The 20,725-nt window shown below is 41.9% G+C and overlaps 1 protein-coding gene across 3 annotated transcripts in view; it reads right to left on the minus strand.

Annotated features, from left to right (window-relative positions):
* The window catches only part of WDFY2 (WD repeat and FYVE domain containing 2), a 182,265-nt gene that overhangs the window by 71,589 nt on the left and 89,951 nt on the right, over nt 1–20,725 (minus strand). For all 3 annotated transcript variants that reach the window (XR_006384673.1, XM_044249661.1, XM_044249662.1), the window contains exon 3: nt 19,784–19,857. Coding sequence is in view for 2 of the 3 variants with exons in the window: in XM_044249661.1 (XP_044105596.1) it covers nt 19,784–19,857 (74 nt within the window). In the remaining variant the exon portion in view is untranslated. The remainder of the gene's footprint in view (nt 1–19,783; nt 19,858–20,725) is intronic.

The following is a 20,725-nucleotide window of genomic DNA, read 5'->3' on the forward strand; positions in this document are numbered from 1 at the left end:
CTAATTTTACAGAAGTTCACCTTATTTTGAAGGCCATTTTTATGCTATAAAATGGCAGTGTTTTCAACATTATTGAGAAATTTAGAGTTTTGAAAAGAAATTCCAGGAAAGTAGTGACTTCTGCTCAAATTATTAAAGGTGGGGGTTGGGGAACAACTTCATTTCCTAATCCTTTCATAGAAGGCAAAAGGTCAAGAGGGCTGCTCTTCTCATGGTTTCTAGCTGTTCTTTCCCGTCTATGAAAAGAAGGTCTCCAGTCCATGGGGTGAGGACAAAGTTGTCTCCACCTTACCCATGAGGTTCTCATTTGGCCTCTTTCTGCCAATATGTCTAGTGTTCTCTCTGGACTTGCTTTCCATGTGTGTTATTTTTCCTTCCCATACAAGTTCTAAAAATCTGAAATCCTGTATGGATGACGCTAAGAAAGACCCTTGAAGATTCTTATGTTCTTACTTATGACTGTATAAGCAATCAGTGACCTGAAATATGTGGATGTCTTTCCTGTCTTCTGCCTAAATTAGCAGTTCTCAAATTCTCTAGTTCCCTTTACTCTTATGAGTTATTAAGGACTCGATGGGTTGTAACTATTGATTTTTATCATATTAGAAATTGAAACTGGGGAAATTTTAAAATACGAATTCATTAAAATAACAATAAAATGTATGACAGTCATATAAAGCACACTATTAAAATATCTATATTTTACAAAACAAAAAATAAAGTGGAAAGCGTGGTACTGTTTCCCCATTTTTTGCAAATCTCATTAAGAGAAGATTGTTAGATCTTCTTATCTGCTTCTGCATTCAATCTGTACACTTATTAGAAAATGAGAGTAAAAAAGGCAAGTAACTTCTTACTATTATTATGAAAACAGCTCTAACCTCGTGGACCACAGTTTAAGAACTACTGGTTCAGTGACTGACCTGCCTTTTGGTTTTGATTAACCTTCACTGCAAATTCTGCCCAGGTACCCTGCAGAGTTCAAGTAATTATTCTTCCCTCCTCTCCAATGCCTAATGACCCTAACCTTCTCTGACAACACGTATTTTTATGAAATGGGCGGGAAGGGATACTTCAGCTGCAAACTCTCAGCCTAAACTCCAAACTCGGTTAGAAACCCTTAGTCATATTTCTAAGAAGACTGACATGTGTCACAATACATGGAAGCAAGAGAAAAGATGAGGTTTGTGTAACAGCAGCAGATTTTAGCCTCTCTAGATTCAAAATACCTTAAAAAAAACCAAACTGAGGTCTACAAATTCTTTCCATAAACTCTTTCAAATTCAGGTTCATACACAAAACACATGCAAGGCAATTTCAAGATCTTTCCACACATAAACCACAGGGCTGGCTGCTTCCTCTCTAGGTTTGCCTGGGTGTTTAATGGTTTACCTGTCCTCAGGATGGTAACACATTTTTTTGCTTTCCTACCTGGAGTCTTCCAACACCGAATGCAAGTAACCAGATGCAGTAGCTTCTTTAATAATATCTCTCCCAAGAGGATGGCAGGGAGAAGGTAAAGAAAAAAGATACACAAGTTTGAATGCAACAACTTTCAAGCCTGCCTCTGGCAAATTTCAGAATCTTAAGGACAAAGGCTCTTGGAAGTTATTCAATGAATGGGGAATATCCTGCTCAAGGCCAAAACCTGAAGCCAGAACACTGATGTATTACACAAAGAAAGCTGCTGAAGTCCCCTATGCCCCCATTACCCTTCACAGAGAGCAAAAGAGAGAGCATACTTTCACTAACAGCTAAATACAACAAAAGTTCTACTGTAACATTAAACAGTAAATTACATGAGAGAACAGTTTATATAAATATCTAGTTGCCTATAGTTATTTTTCTGGCTCAAAACTTCTGACAAAATTATTCTGAGCAAAAAAGCTGCATGCCGAAATCAGAAACTGCAGATAGCTCATCTCATCAAAGTTAGCGGGATAATCAGGGTTGGTGACTACCGTTCCTACTTATGAAAGCAGCTGGAGGTCTAGATCGTTGGTTGCTAAGTTGTGGATTTGCTGGAATTCTAGAGTCTGTAAAGGGTCTTAGAGATTGCCTAGCATACTGACCCACTCTTCTGATAAACTGATGTCCCCAGACACTAAGGGACTTGTCCAAGGTCACAGGCTTACTGGGTTGCACAGCCCAGGCTTAAAACATGAGTCTGTCTCTTTAATTTTTTTTTAATCTACTGATCTTTTGATTCAAACAAACCTCAAAGAACCCCTTCAAAAAGATACTGAAACCCAGGCAAATATCTCACTGAACTGCTACGTACAAAGGAAAACATTACACTGCAAATTCTGAAATCACCTGATTCTTCAGAGAATCCAGATAACAAAAACATTACAAAAAACATGAAAGAATGTTAAGCACAAAGCACCACAAAGGCCTCCATCATTACTCCGTTACCCAAGCCTGACACCTGGAAGCAGGACTCACTGAGATGGCACGGGCACAGATGGTGTAGATGCTGGCTGTGGGTGACAGGAACTGACTTACACTGGCTGCAAATGAGCGTGCCTGGAAGTTATTCTTGCCAACTACTGCTTCTCTCCACTCAATTTCTCCTACACATTTAGTCATCAGATCCTTACCACCCCTCTTGAACCCATGTCCTTTCCAATGTATTTCCAATTAAACCACCTTTGTCCTGGACGGGGCTCTGCATCACAACTTCTTACCTAGACTTTGCACATGTTCTCCTTTCCTAGCCAACTATTCCCATTCTCTGATCTCCATCACTTCTCAAGCTTATCCTCCTAGGCAAGGCTGAATGGTCTGCATTCATATGATCACTCATAAGGCAGAATAGGTCTTTCCTTTGCTGAAAAATCAAGAGACTGCAGATCTTTCATGCTGTTGTACGAACTGCATTAAATGAAAGCTATCATGCTATTTTACAATCTGCATTAAAGCTATATATGGTCACATTATTTTACCTTTTCTTGTGGATTTTAGGTTGAAAGCACATAGTTTTTGTTGTCTTCATAGTGTGTTTCCCATATCAGCATTTTTGCCAAAAACATGTAAGACCAAATCAATAAATATTTATAAAGAAACTTTCGTTTTTTTAAAATATTAAGTCAAGGGCACCTGGGTGGCTCAGTGGGTGAAGCCGCTGCCTTGGCTCAGGTCATGATCTCAGGATCCTGAGATCGAGTCCCGCATCGGGCTCTCTGCTCAGCAGGGGAGCCTGCTTCCTCCTCTCTCTCTCTCTGCCTGCCTCTCTGCCTACCTGTGATCTCTCTCTGTCAAATAAATAAATAAAATCTTAAAAAAAAAATAAAATATTAAGTCAAGATTTAATTGTACTACTATAAACACCCTGCCTCAGGGCCTTTGCATTGTTGGCGCCTTGGTCTTAAACATTCTCTTCCCAGAGGTCAGCATGATTCATGAGCCCAAACTTTAAGTCCTCTGCTCAAATTACACCTTCTTAATGAAGCTTAACATGTCCACCCTTTTGAAAACCACAACTCATCTCCTCTACCCTACCCTCACATTCCCAACCCCTCTTACTCTGCTCTGTTTTTCCCACAGCATCTATCACCTTGTATTATACAGAAGTTACCACATTTTTTGTTTATTAAATGCAACATATGCAAGGAGAGGGATTGGGACTGGGAGTGGTCACTGATGTATCTCAAACATTAAAAACCCTGGACTGGCACATAAAAACTACTCAACAGGGGCACCTGGGTGGCTCACTGGCTAAAGCCTCTGCCTTCGGCTCTGGTCATGATCTCAGGACCCTGGGATCGAGCCCTGAATCAGGCTCTCTGCTCAGTGGGGAGCCTGCTTTCCCTTCTCTCTCTGCCTATCTCTCTGCCTTCTTGTGATCTCTATCGCTCTGTCAAAAAATAAAATCTTTAAAAAAAAAAAAAAGAAACTACTCAACAGATGATTGTTTAAAGAATTGAATAAAAGACTTAAAATGTCATTTTAAGGAAATTTTAAGTTACTTTAAAATGTTATTTCAGGGACGCCTGGGTGGCGCAGTTGGTTGGACGACTGCCTTCGGCTCAGGGCGTGATCCTGGAGTCCCGGGATCGAGTCCCACATCAGGCTCCCAGCTCCATGGGGAGTCTGCTTCGCTCTCTGACCTTCTCCTCGCTCATGCTCTCTCTCACTGTCTCTCTCAAATAAATAAATAAAATCTTTAAAAAAAAAAAATGTTATTTCAAGCTCACTATCAGTATACTTTTGAAATATGTGAAAATAATACATATTACAAAGTAAAATGTATTTAGTAATGGTTGAAGTAGTAAGCATGTCTACCTAAAGAAGGTGTGAATAAAAATATATACAATTACTAGACATTAAAATGATTTTTAAAAAGGAAAGAGAGCCTACATGCCAAGCTATTACTTTTTGTAATAAACGGCAAATGTACTTTAAAAATCTTTCTTTTCTTTCTTTCTTTATTGGACAAGGGGCAGGCTCGGGTATGCATACAAAGGGCAGGCAGGGGCAGAGGAAGAGGGAGAGAGACAATCGTAAGCAAACTCCCTGAAGAGTGTGAGGCTCCTCACCAGCACGGAAAGATCCCTCAGATTATGACCTGAACTAAAACGAAGAGTCAAATGCTTAACCAACTGAGCCATCCAGTCACTCAATGCCAAATACACTTTGACTTAAATCTCAGAACTAATCAATGTTTCACTTCCTAGGTCAATAGGAAAATACAATAACGTGCTGCTCTTTTAAAAACTCGAGATAAAACTGACACATACCATCGTATTTCAGGTGTACAGCCTAAGAGTCAACATCTGTACACACCGTGGTGTGCTGCTTTATATGGTTAACTATTTCTCATCATGGTCTCTGTGCCATAGTATTAAATTATCTTTTTCTGGATTTAAATTCACAAAACTTCAGCCTGAACATTATTCAAATGCATAAAAATGCACCATAGCAAGGAGTAAAAGAAAATTACATATGAAACCCAGTACTGGGGCACCTGGGTGCCCAGAGGGTTAAGCCTCTGCCTTCGGCTCAGGTCACGGTCTCAGGGTCCTGGGATCGAGCCCCACATTGGGCTCTCTGCTGAGTGGGGACCACCCCCTCTCTGTCTTCCTCTCTGCCTACTTGTGAGTTATCTCTCTGTGTCAAATAAATAAATAAAATCTTTTAAAACAAACAAACAAAGAGAAGAAAGACCCAGCATTACTAGGCACCAAAAAGGCGCTTACAAGAAATAAACTGGTTTAAAATTATGATTTAAAAAGATTATCTTTAGGGGTACTAGGGTGGCTCAGCCAATTAAGCCTGTGACTCTTGATTTCAAATCAGGTCATGAATTCAGGGTTGTGAGATAGAGAGAATCTTTCCATTGGCCCCCACACTCAGCAGGGAGTCTGTTTCTCTCCCCCTCTCTGCCCTTTCCCTAGGCGCTCTCCTTCATGCTCTCAAATAAATAAATAAATAAATCTTTTAAAAGTAAGTTCCGCTGTAAAAAAATTATCTTTGAACTTAGATGGCAACTAATTATGCAACAAATCAAGTCTTTAATTTCAAATAAAACTAACTATTATCAAAAAGAAATTAGGGGCACCCGAGTGGCTCAGTCGTTAAGCGTCTGCCTTCAGCTCAGGTCATGATCCCAGGGTTCTGGGATCTAGCCCCATGTCGGGGTCCCTGCTGGGCTCTCTGCTTCTCCCTCTCCCACTCCCCCTGCTTGTGTTCCTTCTCTCTCACTGTGTCTGTCTCTCTCTCTGTCAAATAACTAAGTATTTTTTTTTAAAGTAAATTAAATTTCATCTCTTCTTGAAATGAACAGAATTTCTGCTATAAAAATAATAATTATCATTCATTAAGGCTTTTATATGGTTTTTTTCCCAAGATTTTATTTATTTATTTGAGAGAGACAGCAAGAGAGGGGAACACAAGTAGGGGGAGTGACAGAGGAAGAGGGAAAAGCAGGCTTCCCGTTGAGCAGGGAGCCCAATGTGGGGACTGATTCCGGGACCCTGGGACCATGACTTGAGCTGAAGGCAGATGCTTAATGACTGAGCCACCCAGGTGCCCCTGTATAAATTATTTCATGTAATCCTCATAAATCCCCAAGAGGCACATATTATCCCCAATGTACAGTGAGTAAATTAAGGTTTATGTAAGGTTAACCACCGCCTCATGATTAACCAGCTAAAAGATGGGAGAGCTGGAATTGAGATGCAGGTTTCTCTGGAAGCAAAGTTCATACCTCAACCACCAGGATGCCTTCCCCTGACATGTGCCCCTGATGTATGAAGGCCAAGCATGTCAACTGCGGTCTCTACCAGGAACTCTGAGTGGCCCTACTTGACAGAGGCAGGGAGGAAAGTATAATCTCCTCCTCCAAAGCAAAGAGCTGATGGGAAACAAGAACTTCTAGAAGGCTGACTAGACTATAAGAATGAAAGGGAAAAAAGAAAAACTTCTGGGCAGAAATGCAGATGAAACTGGTTGGCTTTAATTCCCCTGAAACTACTACTGAGGTTCCAATTTGTGTAAGGGCTGTGCATATCATATGTTTCCTGCCTTCAAGTGGCTCAGGCTAACGGAGGTCAAGAAAACAAGAAAATTTGCACTTATGAAATGTCTCCTATTTGCCAGACCCTTTCAGGAACTACATATGCTATCTTATTTCATACATGATCATATAAATAAAACATACATGTAAGCTAATAAGTATCACATTAATACTAAAGTATAAATTTGAACTAAGTGCTATGAGAACCTTAAGAAGACCTCTTCACTCTGCCCTAAAGAATGGATTTAGGGCTTTAAGCCAATTCTTAGAGATAGCCGAGGAGCTTCTCGAGGGGAGGGAAGCAGGCAGTGAGCAAGGGGACTCCATGTCCATGGACACTGATGTGTGAACAGAACAAGTCTGATGTTTGGGTAGGAGGGTTTTGACACTGAAACTGATAAAATGGGCAGGAATTGAAGGATCTGAGTCTTATCCTTTTGGAAGCTGTTTAGAGTCTCACAAGAGGAGCAGCATGAATAACACCAGAATTGTGAATATCTGATGGCAGAGGAGTTGGCGGGAACTAGAGACAACACATAGTAGGACCAATCTGGGGCTTCTTGCAGCAGCCCAAGCAGAACAGGTGAGAAAGGTATTTTAAAAGTACCAGTGGGACCAGACCTAGAGGGAGAGTCTGAAGAGTGTTCTGAGGTCAGCAGGCCAGAGCAGGGGTTGCTGGGAGGAGGGAGGAGAAATGTGCATCTATTGTAACAACTATTTCTGGTTGGGGCTATTGAGTGATGCCATGTACTGAAGGGATGAGGAGAAACAGCACATGCTGGAGAAAAGGGAATGCTCTCCAGTTAGAACATGCTAAACCAGAGGGGTCCTGGAGACTCCCAGGTAGGATCGCCAAGAAGCATCTAGAGTCCAAGTTCAGGCTCAGGAGGACAGAATGGGCCCCGGCCTTGAGAACTGCAGATGTAGGGCTAACCAAGCTGTAGGAGTGAATCATGAAGAAAGAGAAATAGCACAAGGGAGAGGCCTAGAAGCACTGACATCAAAACACCACACCACATATGTAAACCATGACACCATGCAATCCGCTGAAAGGCATTTTTCTAGCCTCTTTCCCTCCCATCTATAATAGACAAGCTCAGGGAGGAAGAAGCTGCCCTCCTTTGACTTCTCTCCAGTCCAGGAAATGAGCTGGACCTGAGCTATTGCTGAGGACGGAAAAGCTATGCTTTCTATGTGCCAATACGGTTAGCAGTCTTTTTGCAACCGTGTACCTGGCTTCAGTGAGCTGAAGGTCTATGCTGATAGTGGTCTTTGACGCTAAGCCAGTTATTTATAAAAATGTAATATTCACCAATAACTGTGAGAAGCGTTATTCCCCCATCAGTAAGGAGGCAAATGTGGAGATGGGTGGACTGTGGAGCCCACACTCAAGGTGCAGAGCTGTAGAAGCAGTAAATAAACAAGGAGGGGCACCCACCTGGGAAACAAAAACTCGGGGGTACCATGACCCTGAGTCACTGTAGCATCCCACAGTAAAACAAAGCAACACAGGCCAGCACGGAACCCCCACTGAACCCCAAGGACCGGGACTTATCTAATGCTGCTCTCCTCTCCGTGGCCATAAACTTGGAGTCAGCAAGCAGGCAGCCTGTGTTCGAGACTGTCTCAGATCACTGCGTAGGTGAGTAACTAACACAGGTGATGGCAATCTGGTGGCAGGAAGGGCTATAAAAGAATAACTGCTTCCTTCACACATTTTGGCTCTAGTGCGTTCTCAGGCTTTACAGCGAAAGAATAAATGTCAGATGGCTCTTTGGGGGATCGGTTTCATGACTGCTGTTGTCAAGGTACTTTGGGAGGAATGCCTTGAAAGGTGATTGACATGGAAATGCCACCCCAGTCCCTCTGGGCTCTGAACTTTGCCATCTAAATATCAGTGACATGAGAACGGTGGTTCAGCTCTACAGTTTATATAAAAGATTAGCTCCAAGCAAACATCAGCAAAATACTTGTGCACACAGAGAATGTTCTATATGCCTGGACGGAAATGGTTAAGAAAAGATTTATGAAACAAGACTGATTCCTAGTGTTGTAAAACTTTGTAGGGGCACAGACAGCTGTCTGGACATTGGGTCTATAAAACTCTTGACTCCTAAATAAATAGAGAGTGGCAGAGCCCCCATGGCTGACAGCATTCTCTCCTCCCACACTTCTCAATCTGCTAGAGTAAGGGTGTCTCCCTGATACGAAATTTGCTACATCTTCTCTGAATACCTTTCAGAGCATCTTCAGTAATCTGCACATCTGAGTTCAACCTTTTCCTGTGAATGATGAAGGTTAAAGGCAACCACCTAGATGAGAACATCTTGGGCAGAAAAATTAGTCTTTGACAGTCCATGTTTTTGCAAATCACTGGTGAATTACTGTGGTGACATAGCAAAGATCGAAAGATCGGACCAGAATTAAGTGGAACCATCCTAAGGAGAAGACTGCCATTAAGATACTTCCTCCCCTCAGAACTGGTCCGTTAACTTCACAGGACACGGATTGTCACTGTCTTCCTGGTTACCACCAATGGAAGGCGCTGCTGTTGCTAAGACAATGATGTGGAAAGGAGCTAATACCATGGAGCACTTGACATGCATGGGTACTGTTCTAAGAGCTTTGTATGTGTACCATGTCAGAAAATCCTCACAACCACCTGATAAAATCATTGTAATTATTATTCTCATTTTACAGTTGAGAAAACTAAGGCATAGAGAGTAAAGCAACTTGCCCAGAGTGACACCACTTGGGAGAACAGAGTTGTGACTGAACTCGGGCAGTCTAATTCCAGTGCCTGTGGTCTTAGCCCTATATACTGTCCATGCAACAGATGATATTAATTAATGCACTCGTTAATTTGTCTGTGAATATTTACAGAGCCCTTGCAATTCATGGGCACTGCGCTGGGTGTCAGGGATGTAACGAAGAGTCAAGCAGACATGGTCGCTGCCTTGTGGAGCTTATGATGAATATTCACATTCATCAAGTAATCACACAAATGAGTATAAAATGACAACTCAGACAGCCGCTACAGAGGACAGGCACACGGTGCTATGAACATTTATAATTCAAGGATGGAACTGCTGGAAGACCAAGGAAGATCTCCCCAAGGCAATAAAAATGAAACTGAAATCTGAAGGACGAGAGTTAAGCAGGAAAGGAGAAAGGAAGCTCACTCAAGGCAGAGCTCCCTGAGAGGAAGGAAGCTGGTTGAGCATAAGCATCTGAGAGTAACTGAAGCTGAAACTCCAGAAGGGAGGGCACTGAGCAAAAGGAGGCTGTGGAGGAAAGGACCAGATCCAGCAGGGTCACACGGGCCATGGGAAGGCTTTGGGCCTATCCCCAAGAGCAAGGGAAAGCCACTGGAAAGGTTTGGCAGGGGACAGGACAAAATGAAATGTGTATGTTGGAAAGATCCTTCTAGCTCCAAGATGGAACCAGACTGGAAGAGACAGAATGGATACGGGATGACCAGTGAGGAGCTCAACGGAGGGTCCAAGGAGGAGACGATGAACAGGGAGATGGTGGTGGTGATAGGAGTTGATGCTAATGAGAACGATGATGGAGTGGAAGCTGAGAGATATTTGGGAGGCAGAAAACAGTCAGTGATGGAGTGGGCAGAGTTGAGCAAAGACGAAGGAGAATGACTCCACAGAGCCCCAGCTCATGCAACTGAGTGGACAGTGGTTACACTCACAGAAATAGGGAACTCTGGGGAAGACTAGGTATGTGGGAGGCACATGAGTCTGATTCTGAACCTAGCGAACTGTAGGTTCCTTTGAGATTCTCAACAGGAAATATGAAGGAATGGGAATGTCAGAGAAACGGTCTGAAGAGAAATCAAAAAGTTAAGTGTTACTGTCATATGAATAAATGAAGCCTTGACTCAAGTAAAGACAGCCCAGAGAGAGGAGAGATGAAGGCCTAGAAGGAATGTGGAGAAACTCCAATACCAAACCAAAGCTGGCTAATGGACATCCTTTGATGAAAACGGAGACAAAACAGGCAGAAAACAGGAAGAAAACCAGGAGAGTACAGGGTTGTGGATGTGCGTAAAGAAACTATTTCAGGAAGAAAGAGCAGAGCTAAATGCTGCAGGGATGACAACTTAAGAATGTCAGATGGACAGACTCACAAGGAGATTTTCTGTAACTAGCACCGGAGCTATATGGATAGACTGATAGCACTGGCAGCCGAACTGTAGGGGTCCGGTCCGAGTCACTAGTGGCAGGGGGTGGAGAGGGGAGTAAGGAAATACTAGGTGGATAGGGAAGAGCTATGAAGTCTTTGTTCTCATTAAAAACAAAAACAAAACAAAACAAAAAAACAGCGGCACCTGGGTGGCACAGTCAGCTAAGTGCCTGAGTCTTGATCAGGCTCAAAGTCATAATCTCAGGGTCGTGAGATCAAGCCCCACATCAGGCTCTGCAGCTCAGCGGGGTCTGCTTGGGGTTCTCCCTCTCTCACTCCCTTTACCTCTTCGCTCTGCGCTCTCTCGCTCTGTCTCAAATAAATATTTTTGCAAAAACCCATAAACCTCAAGTATGTTTAAAAACCAATGGGCAGAGTGCCTGGGTGGTTCAACTGGTTAAGCGTCTGCCTTCAACTCAAGTCATGGTCCCAGGGTCCTGGAATTAATCCCCACGTGGATCAGGAGTCTGTTTCTCCCTCATCCTCTCCCTCTGCTCATTCTTTCTCTCTCTCTCTCAATCTTAAATAAATAAATAAATAAAATCTTTTGTTTTTTTTTAATTGATTTATTACAAGTAGGCAGAGAGGCAGGCAGAAAGAGAGAGGAGGAAGCAGGCTCCCTGCTGAGCAGAGAGCCCGATGCGGGACACGATCCCAGGACCCTGAGATCATGACCTGAGCCAAAGGCAGTGGCTTAACCCACTGAGCCACCCAGGCGCCCCTAAATAAATAAAATCTTAAAAAAAAAAAAAAAAAAACCAATGGGCAGGATCCAGGGAGGAGAGAGAGATTATTGAGGTATAAGACTAAGAGAAAGTTACTCAGAACCTAATATGCTCATCAATTCCTAGCCATTGCCTTTCTTGAACACAGAAAAACTACTTTATGTGGCCAAGATAAGAAGATGACCACCTTCTGAAATAGTAATACAATGTGCTCATAAGGCCTTCTTTGTGGCCAGTAACTTCTGGAGATAGTGTATAAATGACTTCAACCTACCATGTACTCAACCCAATCACCTCACCACCAATTTAAAACACGGGGCAATCTGGGTCTTCCTACAGATATGCATGCTACAGAATCAGTGTAAAAGGGGGACCACGAAGGCCATCAAAAATTCATAAGTGCAATGGAGATGCCATAAAATAATCCCGGGCTGAAGAATGCCCTTGGCATCTGCATTCACCACCACTTGACCGAGTTTTTAGGGAACATGCAGGTACTGAACAAAAGATGACAGGGTGACATGTACAATGTCATAACTGTCATTGAAGAGACAGTTATGTCAGAGAAGCTGGTCCTTGAGACATTCTAAGAAGGTCTGTGATCCAGTATTTGTGTGGACAAATACTGATGACATAGTAACCTACCACAACAACAGTAAGTATCTCCTTTGACAAAACCATCTTCAGTGAATTACACTGTATGAATACACAGAAAGCAAGCAGCACGTCAGCACTCCAGGACCCTTACTGCTAAGCAGGAAAAAAAAAAAAAATTATTCTCTAAGTACAAAACCTGGAATGCACCGGGACCTCTCCAGCAAGGGTGGCCCAGCTGGAAGCTCAACTTGGGTAGCAGCCGAAATGCTTTATTTGTAGGCTACCTGTCATCACTGTAGAGCATGACCTCACCATTTGGGTTCAGTCCCTGTAGGCTCATTACAACCCACAGTAATAAACAACTCATCCAAAACATCTCATTACATTAAAAGCTCAAATTCTCTTAAAAAAAAACAAAAACTCATCTTTTTAGCAATGGCTAGATGCATGGAATGACACAAGCTTCCAATTCGTTAGTGACCATCCTAGGGCAATTCCTTGTGGTTGGGCTGAGTTGTATGAAAAAAGTTTAAATGGTATCATAAAATGAAAACCTGAGAGAAAGGTCAGGGAAATCCTAGCTCTGCCCAACTATCTTAACATGTGACCTACCAACACGTCACTTAATCTAGAAGAGGGTGTCATTAGCTGTAGAAGAATGAAGGTGTTTTTCAACTGTAATATTTTCTTATCTCTGCCTACAGGATAATATCTTTGGATACCTCTTCCTGAAGGTATCATACTGCATATTCACCAAATTGTTTCCTAATCAACTGTTAGAACACTGTTAGGGAAATACTGTACATACAATATTATCAGGTATCCCGAGTTGAACAGTGTCTTCCCAAAACACATGGCCACCTAGAACCTCAGAATGTGACCTCATTTGGAGTGAAGGTCTTTACAGTTATAATTAGTTAAGATGAGATCATACTGGATTAGGGTAAGCTCTTAATCCAGTGACTGCTGTCCTTATAAAAAAGCCATGTGTAAACACGGAGACACAGAGAAGAAGACATGAAGACGGAGGCAGGGATTGGGGTGACACATCTATGAGCTAAGGAATGCCAAGGACTTCCAGCAACCACCAGAAGCTTGGAAAAAAGGATTCCCTCCTTTTACTGACATCCTGATTTTGGACATTAGTCTCTAGAACTGTGAGAAAATAAATTCTGTTGTTTTAAGCCACTTGGTGTGTAGTACTTTGTTAGGAGGGAAAGTAATACACCAAGTATCAATATGCTACAACTAACTATTACTCATCTTGCTCCCCTGGCAACACAAGAGGACTGCTAAGATGTCACAATACCTCAGACCTTCTGAAGAGGGTAAAATACTATTGGAGTTCAAGATCTTGGTTTCAGATGTTAAAAACAGCTCTAATGATTCTTCTGTCTCCTTCTAGTGGATGCTAAGGTCTTGTATTTTCAAAAAGGTAATTTCTCCTTTTACTTGGAAAAGTAATATCCTCTCTCACAGAAACTACATACCACTCCCTTGAAGCTATCAGCCTTCTGGAAGGAGACACTTTTTGCCTCCCTGTTGCAACCAGACTCTTTGCCTGAGTAGTTCCTGTGATCTGTGACACAGATTCCCTATCTATGAGATCCTGCCAAGGCATATACCCCTGCGAATTCCATTACACGAAGCAGTTTCAGAACACACCCCATAAGGAATAACTACAGGGGACCAAAGAGTGATGCTCTTGTAAAGCTGTTAATTTAATCTGTAATACAGGAATCTCTAAATAATAGGAAATGATGTGAGAAGGCCTATTTCTTCAGCAATCCCAAAAGTTCAACAGATTTCTAGTCTAAGTGAAAAAAGAGGCAACAAAAGAATTACTAACAGCATCGTTTTGGGTCCCACAAACTGTCAGGAACATGTTCTGTCTCTGCTTTGGTTTCTTAGTTGTTTGTTTAGTGAATCTCTGTTTATGAATTTCAAGAAGCAGAGTATGGACATCAAATTCTTCCATATGCCCAAACTAGTCATGTAAACAAGAATCGTTCACTTGTGTCAACTGTGGACAGCAATTTACCTTTGCCGGCTGAGTGGCTGACTCTGGTGTTAGCAACCTGATGACATAAATTGAAATGCCTTTCTCTCCTCACTTGACATTTTACAAAGCATTTACAGCAGCCCGGGGAACTCTGTTAGGACACCAGCTGAAACAGACATGGTCTCTGCCTTCAGGCAGTTCAGAGTCTAGTGAAGGAGACAGTCCCACAGACAAATGAGGCACCACACCCAAGAACACTCAGTAAGTAGAGATATAATTGCCTATGAGCCAAGAACAAATGGGCAGGGAATGGAAAGCCTTTACCAGGAAATCTTTCTGGACAAAGAAGTGGACCGCAGCACGGGTGAGGAGAAACCCCAAGCTTCACGGGGAACCCAGAGTTCCCAGCTCAGCTAAGAGTTGCTTCCTGGCTATGTACACTAGAGAAACACATGAGCTCTCCAAGCCTTAGTGTCCTTTTCTGAGAAATGCTGAGTGATGCCACCTACATCAAAGCATTCCTGTGATGCTGGAATGAGGGGATGTACATGAAACAATGTCTGGGACATGGTGCAGGCTCAGTGTTCAGTTCTCTTTCCCCTTTCATTCCCTTGGACAACTATGTGAACTAACACCAATAAATACTACAGGAAGATAATAACCACAAGAACTACCAAAACAGTAGCAATAAGTCCATACATGGTCAATATCATTTATTCTTTAAAAAAAAAAAATCCACTTACTGTTATATAATAACCATTATCCTGAATGCTAACCATTACACAGACCAATCTTTCCTTCTCATCCTAAATTTAACATAAACAAATATTTGAAAACAATCTTCAGAAAACAGAGATTTATCATTTGCTCGGGGTGGGGGGGAGCTTCAATGAATATGCATTTATCCAGCAAGATTTCAATAAAAACTTTGGCTCACTAACGGTTCTGATGAAGCAGAAAAATCTATATAGTTATGAATATTAGCATCTATACATCTCTATGACTAAACCAGTACTCAGTAGAGTCGGCAAAAATTAGTTTAAGGAAGTTCTTTCATTTCTGTGTGGACATTTCCTCACCATTCATCCTCTCTCAATACCTGTGGTGTATCCTCTTCTGTGGTGCTGGAGGGAGAGCTGCCTTGTTGGGGACCCAGCTCCTTCAAATGTCAACTACTCATCCTGGGCCAGGACTCCAGACACCTTGTATATTTAACCGTCCACTTCTCAGACTAGTTCATTTCTCTCCAAACACTTCTTGCCCTCTCCTTACCACCATGCTCTCTTCCCCTATGCCATTCACTTTGCCTGAAATACCTTACCTTCCCATCTTCAGCCAGCGAAATCCTAGCCCATCTTCTAAACCCAGCTCACAGCCTGTCTCCACGGGGCTGACCCGGACCGTTACGTCCCACGCTCCCCTGCCCCCACTGTCCCATCAGCATCGCGCTCACTGGTGTAATGCTGCTGGGGCTGTTATTTATTTTTTTTACTCTGTGTTACTTATTTCACAATTTCATGCTCCCCTTTCCCCCCAACTGAATAAGCTTTCTGAGACCAGGAGCCACATGTTAGAATCGAAATATTTTGCACATTGTTGATGTTTTAGATTTATTTGTTGGTTGGCTAGAATACATGATATACTGTGATAGAAAATTTCAGAGACCTGGGTGGGTCAGTCACTTAGCATCTACCTACGGCTCAGGTCTCAATCCCAGGGTCCTGGAATGGACCAGTGTCCAGCTTCCAGCTCAGCAGGGAGTCTGCCCCTCCCCCTTGCTCATGCTCTCACTGGCTTGCTCTCTCCCGCAAATGAATAAATTAAAAACAAAAGTCTTTAAAAAATAAAAGGGGCGCCTGGGTGGCTTAGTCATTAAGTATCCGCCCAGCTCAGGTCATGATCCTGGGGTCCTGGGGTTGAGCCCTACGTCGGGCTCCCAGTTTGGCAGGAAGTCTGCTTCTCCCTCTCTCACCCACCCTGCTTGTGTTCCCTCTCTTGCTGTGTCTATGTCAAACAAATAAATTTTAAAAAGAAACTTTAAGAAAATGTATTTTAAAAATGGAAAGGAAAGCAAAAGCAAAAGGAAAAGAAAGGAAAGGAAAGGAAAAGGAAAAAAAAGGAAAGGAAAGGGAGCCTGGGTGGCTCAGTCAGTTAAGCATCTACCTTTGGCTCTGGTCATGGTCCCAGGGTCTTGGGATCAAGCCCTACATCGGGCTTCCCTCTCCCTCTGCCTCTTCCCTCTGCTCATGCTTTGTCGCAAATAAATAATAAATAAATCTTTAATAAGTAAAGAAAATTTTAAAAAAGAAAATTTCTAAGTCCTACTTTAGCATGAATAGCAGTCTGCCCAGTATGAGTGACTTCTTTGACATTAAAACAGATGACATTTCTGAAAACTCAAGATGAATTAAACTATTGGGCATAATATTTTCCACGCAGAAGGTAATCCCATTGTGACAAATATTTTGAATGGCAACAGAATTATGCAAATAAACTATCTCAGAACTCAAGCAGGTACTTAGTACAGCCAGCTCTACTAAATAATAATAGCGTTTGTACTTTAGTCGGCAACTCATCTAACAAATTATTTACTGAGTCCCTAATTTGTACAAGGAACCCTACCACGATGAGTAAGGGACGGGCCAACTCCTCAACACTCAACACTTTAATGGAGGAGACAGACTTAAAAACTTTTTATAAAACAAGTTAAATGAGCAGTATAATACAGCTAACCTATGGAGTAATGTGTGTGATTCATTTCAATTGGAAGGGCTGAGGAACCATCCAACAAAACAAAAACCAAAGCACAAAAAGGGAGATGATGTTGGAACAAGGTGATGAGAGAGAATTGGGACTCTGTACACCAAGATGGCAGAAGGGGGATCAGGGTTCTAAGATTAGCAAGAGTGAAATGTACAGACATGAAAACACACCCTCACCCCCTCTAGCTTCTCTGAATAGGTGATCTAACTTGCTACTTCAGGAGAAAATGAAAAGGTCATTCCTCTCCTGCATCTCACAACTGCCTCAGCCTTTCTCTCTATCTCAACAGTCTCTCCACTTTTCTCCAAAGCTAAATTCTCTGAGTTGCTCAGGAACCCCCTGCTGCTTGTCTAATGTCTCATCTTGCTGCAGTGCTCACCCTCCCTCTCCTTCCTTTTGCAGACAAGTTTTTGAAACCATAGTCTGTACTGGCTGTCTCCACTTCATCTCTAATTCATTTCAGTTATGTAAGGTTAACTGTCTCTTCCATCTTTTTCATTCAGCAGAATAAAGAGGCACGAGGACTAACATTCTGATGTCCTCCTTTCTTTTTTTTTTTTTTTAAATAAGTTCACCATCCCCCTCCCCCAAAATTTAACTAGTTACTTCTTTTTAAAGTTTATTTGCTATACTCAGGGAAAAGAGAATGAGCAGTCTCTGCATAGCATTTCTCAGGTCCGGGAAGCTGAGACTTTGTGTAAGTATTTCTAACCCCAGTGAGAACGTGGAACCTTAAAACAAGCTCTTCTCTCCCTGTGCCTTTCCTAAATCAGCTTTTCACGGTTCTTCAAATGAGAATACAGAGTGTCTACAACTCATCCGCTTTGACAACATAAAACAGGTTCTTTTAAGGAAATTATGTCATAGAAGCTGGGTTCTTAATCTTTTCTAGGAGATCAGGGTAAGGTAAGGCTTGGGATATCCACACGGTATGGCTACACCAGAAGCATCCCAAGCTAGCCCCCCTGATTTATGTTCCACTTCTCTGGCAGTTTCATTCACTAAACGAATAATGGCTAAGTTGGTCTCTCCTCTTATACACATTAAATAGCCAGAATGCTCCATAACTTACTTGGGTCACCTTTCTCGCCTTTAAAGCCAAATTTATCAGCACCCATGAACCACCTACACTGATTTCAAAAAATGCGAAGATTCACCCATATGTTATATACACTTAAGTCTTTTCATGGAGTGAGTGAGTGTTACATATACAGTGAGTGTTACATATACTATTCCACGAACTGTTGGGACAATATATAGAACTTAGCTCATCTTTTCAGATTTCCTTTGCAGTGAACCTCAGTTCACTGAACAATCCAGTTACCCCCCCTTCATTTTTCAAAAATAAATTTATCCCACACACACCCCACTTTTTAAAAATAACTCTCCTCAAACCAGATGAAGGTCCGTATCATTTACTTCTCTGCTGTCCTCCTATAGAACAGAGTTTACACACCTCCCAACTGCACTGGACATTATAGAAATTCCATAAATATTTGTCAGCAGGCAGATACATATTTAATAATACTGTTAAAATTTCCATTAAGAGTTACCAAACTAATGTTTTGACTAAAGACCAAATGAAAAATTCCAAGCCCACCTCTTCAGACCCCTTCTAAGAATCAGGTTATAATTACAGATGGAAATCCACGTTCCATATGTCTAAATATTTAAAAGTTACATATCAAGTTAAACTATTAAATAAAATATGGTCACTTCCTCAAATCTTAACAAATATACCTTCAACCACCTGGAGGTACCGGAAGGAATTTAGAATTTCTAGACTCCTTGAAGTTCCATAATACAGTACATGCAGACAGACTTTAAGCTGTTTGGGGTCAGGAAAATTCAAGTCAGGTACTCAGAACATGGGGGTAGGTGGCATGAGAGCCTAGGCTGGGCACACCCCCTGGACTTCTTAGGGTCCTCCATCCTCTAGGGAAATGTGGCCAGGCAGAACAGGGTCCTTTAATTCACAAGTCCCAAAGCAGGGCCCCTCTTGTCAGGACCGCAGGCAATAATGCATAATTTACGAAAATGGAGAATCTGCCAGATCAGTCTTATTGCACTTAGTTAAAACAGTAGCTGAAACTAAGCATATTTTAAAAAAAATGTTTAAGTTAAGAAATAAAACCTGAAACTCCCAATCCCTAATCACTTCAGTTCCCTCAAGATCTACAGTTTAGGGCGCCTGGGTGGCTCAGTTGGTTGGACGACTGCCTTCGGCTCAGGTCATGATCCTGGAGTCCCGGGATCAAGTCCCACATCGGGCTCCCAGCTCCATGGGGAGTCTGCTTCTCTCTGACATTCTCCTCGCTCATGCTCTCTCTCACTGTCTCTCTCTCAAATAAATAAATAAAATCTAAAAAAAAAAAAAAAAAAAAGATCTACAGTTTTAAAAAAAAAAAAAGCCTAATATTTACCTGACTCTACCCTAAGCCTAATGTAGATTCTGTGATTTTTTTTTTTTTAAAAATTCATACAATTTACAGGACTCTCTTCACAGCTAGAGGGAGTTAAGATAAGAAGGAGCAGAAGAAGAGGGAAAGGAAAAAAACATCAAGTATCAGAGAGCAGACATGCTGGTCTGAGAAGACATTTCCCTTGTGTTCTGTCACTTTTCTGAGGAAGCACATGATGCCATGATTAACTATCTGATCACAGCCTTGAGTATCCCTGCGTGCTCTCACTAACACACAGATTCACAGGGTTCACTCAGGGGCCTCGTAAAGCTCCCATTCTAGACACTGGGTCCATGGGAAGGCAAGCTGAATCTTGTCAACATTTAAACGGAGACTGATATCAGCTCTCCCTACCCTTCACCATGATCTGCTGCACTGCAATTTCCACTTCACTCAGCAAGAAAACTAATTTGTTCATTTGAAAAAAACAACAAATAAATAATTCTCATCATAATACATATACACGTATTCCACAGGAAGGGAAGTATTTCAACTGGAAATCTTATTTATGTGTACTTACTGAGATTGTACCATTGTCTAGACCTATGGACAGTCTTCTTGTTTCCGGGTTAAAAGACATGCATGAACATGGAGCTGAAAGAAATGAACATGTTGATGAAATTAACAAAATGATGACTCTCATCGATTCAGGAGTGACTAAGTAGCTAAGAGTGTGTGGCTATTTTTTTCCCCACTATTTCCTGAAAAACAGTTCATTTAATGCCCACTCACCAAAAAATAAAAACAGTAATCTTACAACCAACCCCTAGTTTTTTCAGTTATCCTTTTAATGAATATAACGAGAAAGATTATCTCAAACTGGACTAGTTCCAAGGCGCTTGGTCTCAGCTGTTCCGTCAGTATGGAATCAAGATTTGCTTGACTAGATTAACAATATTTTGTGCTGTGTATTCCCTCTGCCCTCGATCTATCTCTTCCACTCAAACCCCATCTTTATTAGAAACAACCTATCTTTTCTCAACTAGGGAAAAAATATTAAGAAAGATCTTATAATTCCATCCTCCCCTCACATGCACACACTAGTATAAAAATCTGGTTTTTGATTCCTAATTGTTTTGGGGTATGTGGACTAACAGAACAAGTCTTTTACTCTCAGCATTGGACTGCTGAGTGAAAAAGACTGAGGATCTGTCTTGTTTAGGGGAACCAGCTGGACATAGGGCCAGGCTCCATAGGAAAGAAATCAAGTCTGGGTAGGGCCTCCCTGTTCTGCAAAATTGGCTTCTACCTGAGTATATCTGAGAAGTAAACTAAGCATAACTTGAAGCCAGTGTGGGCAAGAAGTGCTTACTGAGCAGATAGCTTCCCCAACCCTGCCTTCCCTATTGCCACCGGCTCGTAAGAATGGGGCCTGTTGACAATTTATGTTACACTGAAATAGTTGTTCTAAAAACAAGTCCAACACAATTTTTAAATTTCTCCTCCACCCTCACAGTAGCCC

The sequence above is a fragment of the Neovison vison genome, chromosome 5 (genome assembly GCF_020171115.1).
Source record: "Neovison vison isolate M4711 chromosome 5, ASM_NN_V1, whole genome shotgun sequence".
NCBI lineage: Eukaryota > Metazoa > Chordata > Mammalia > Carnivora > Mustelidae > Neogale > Neogale vison.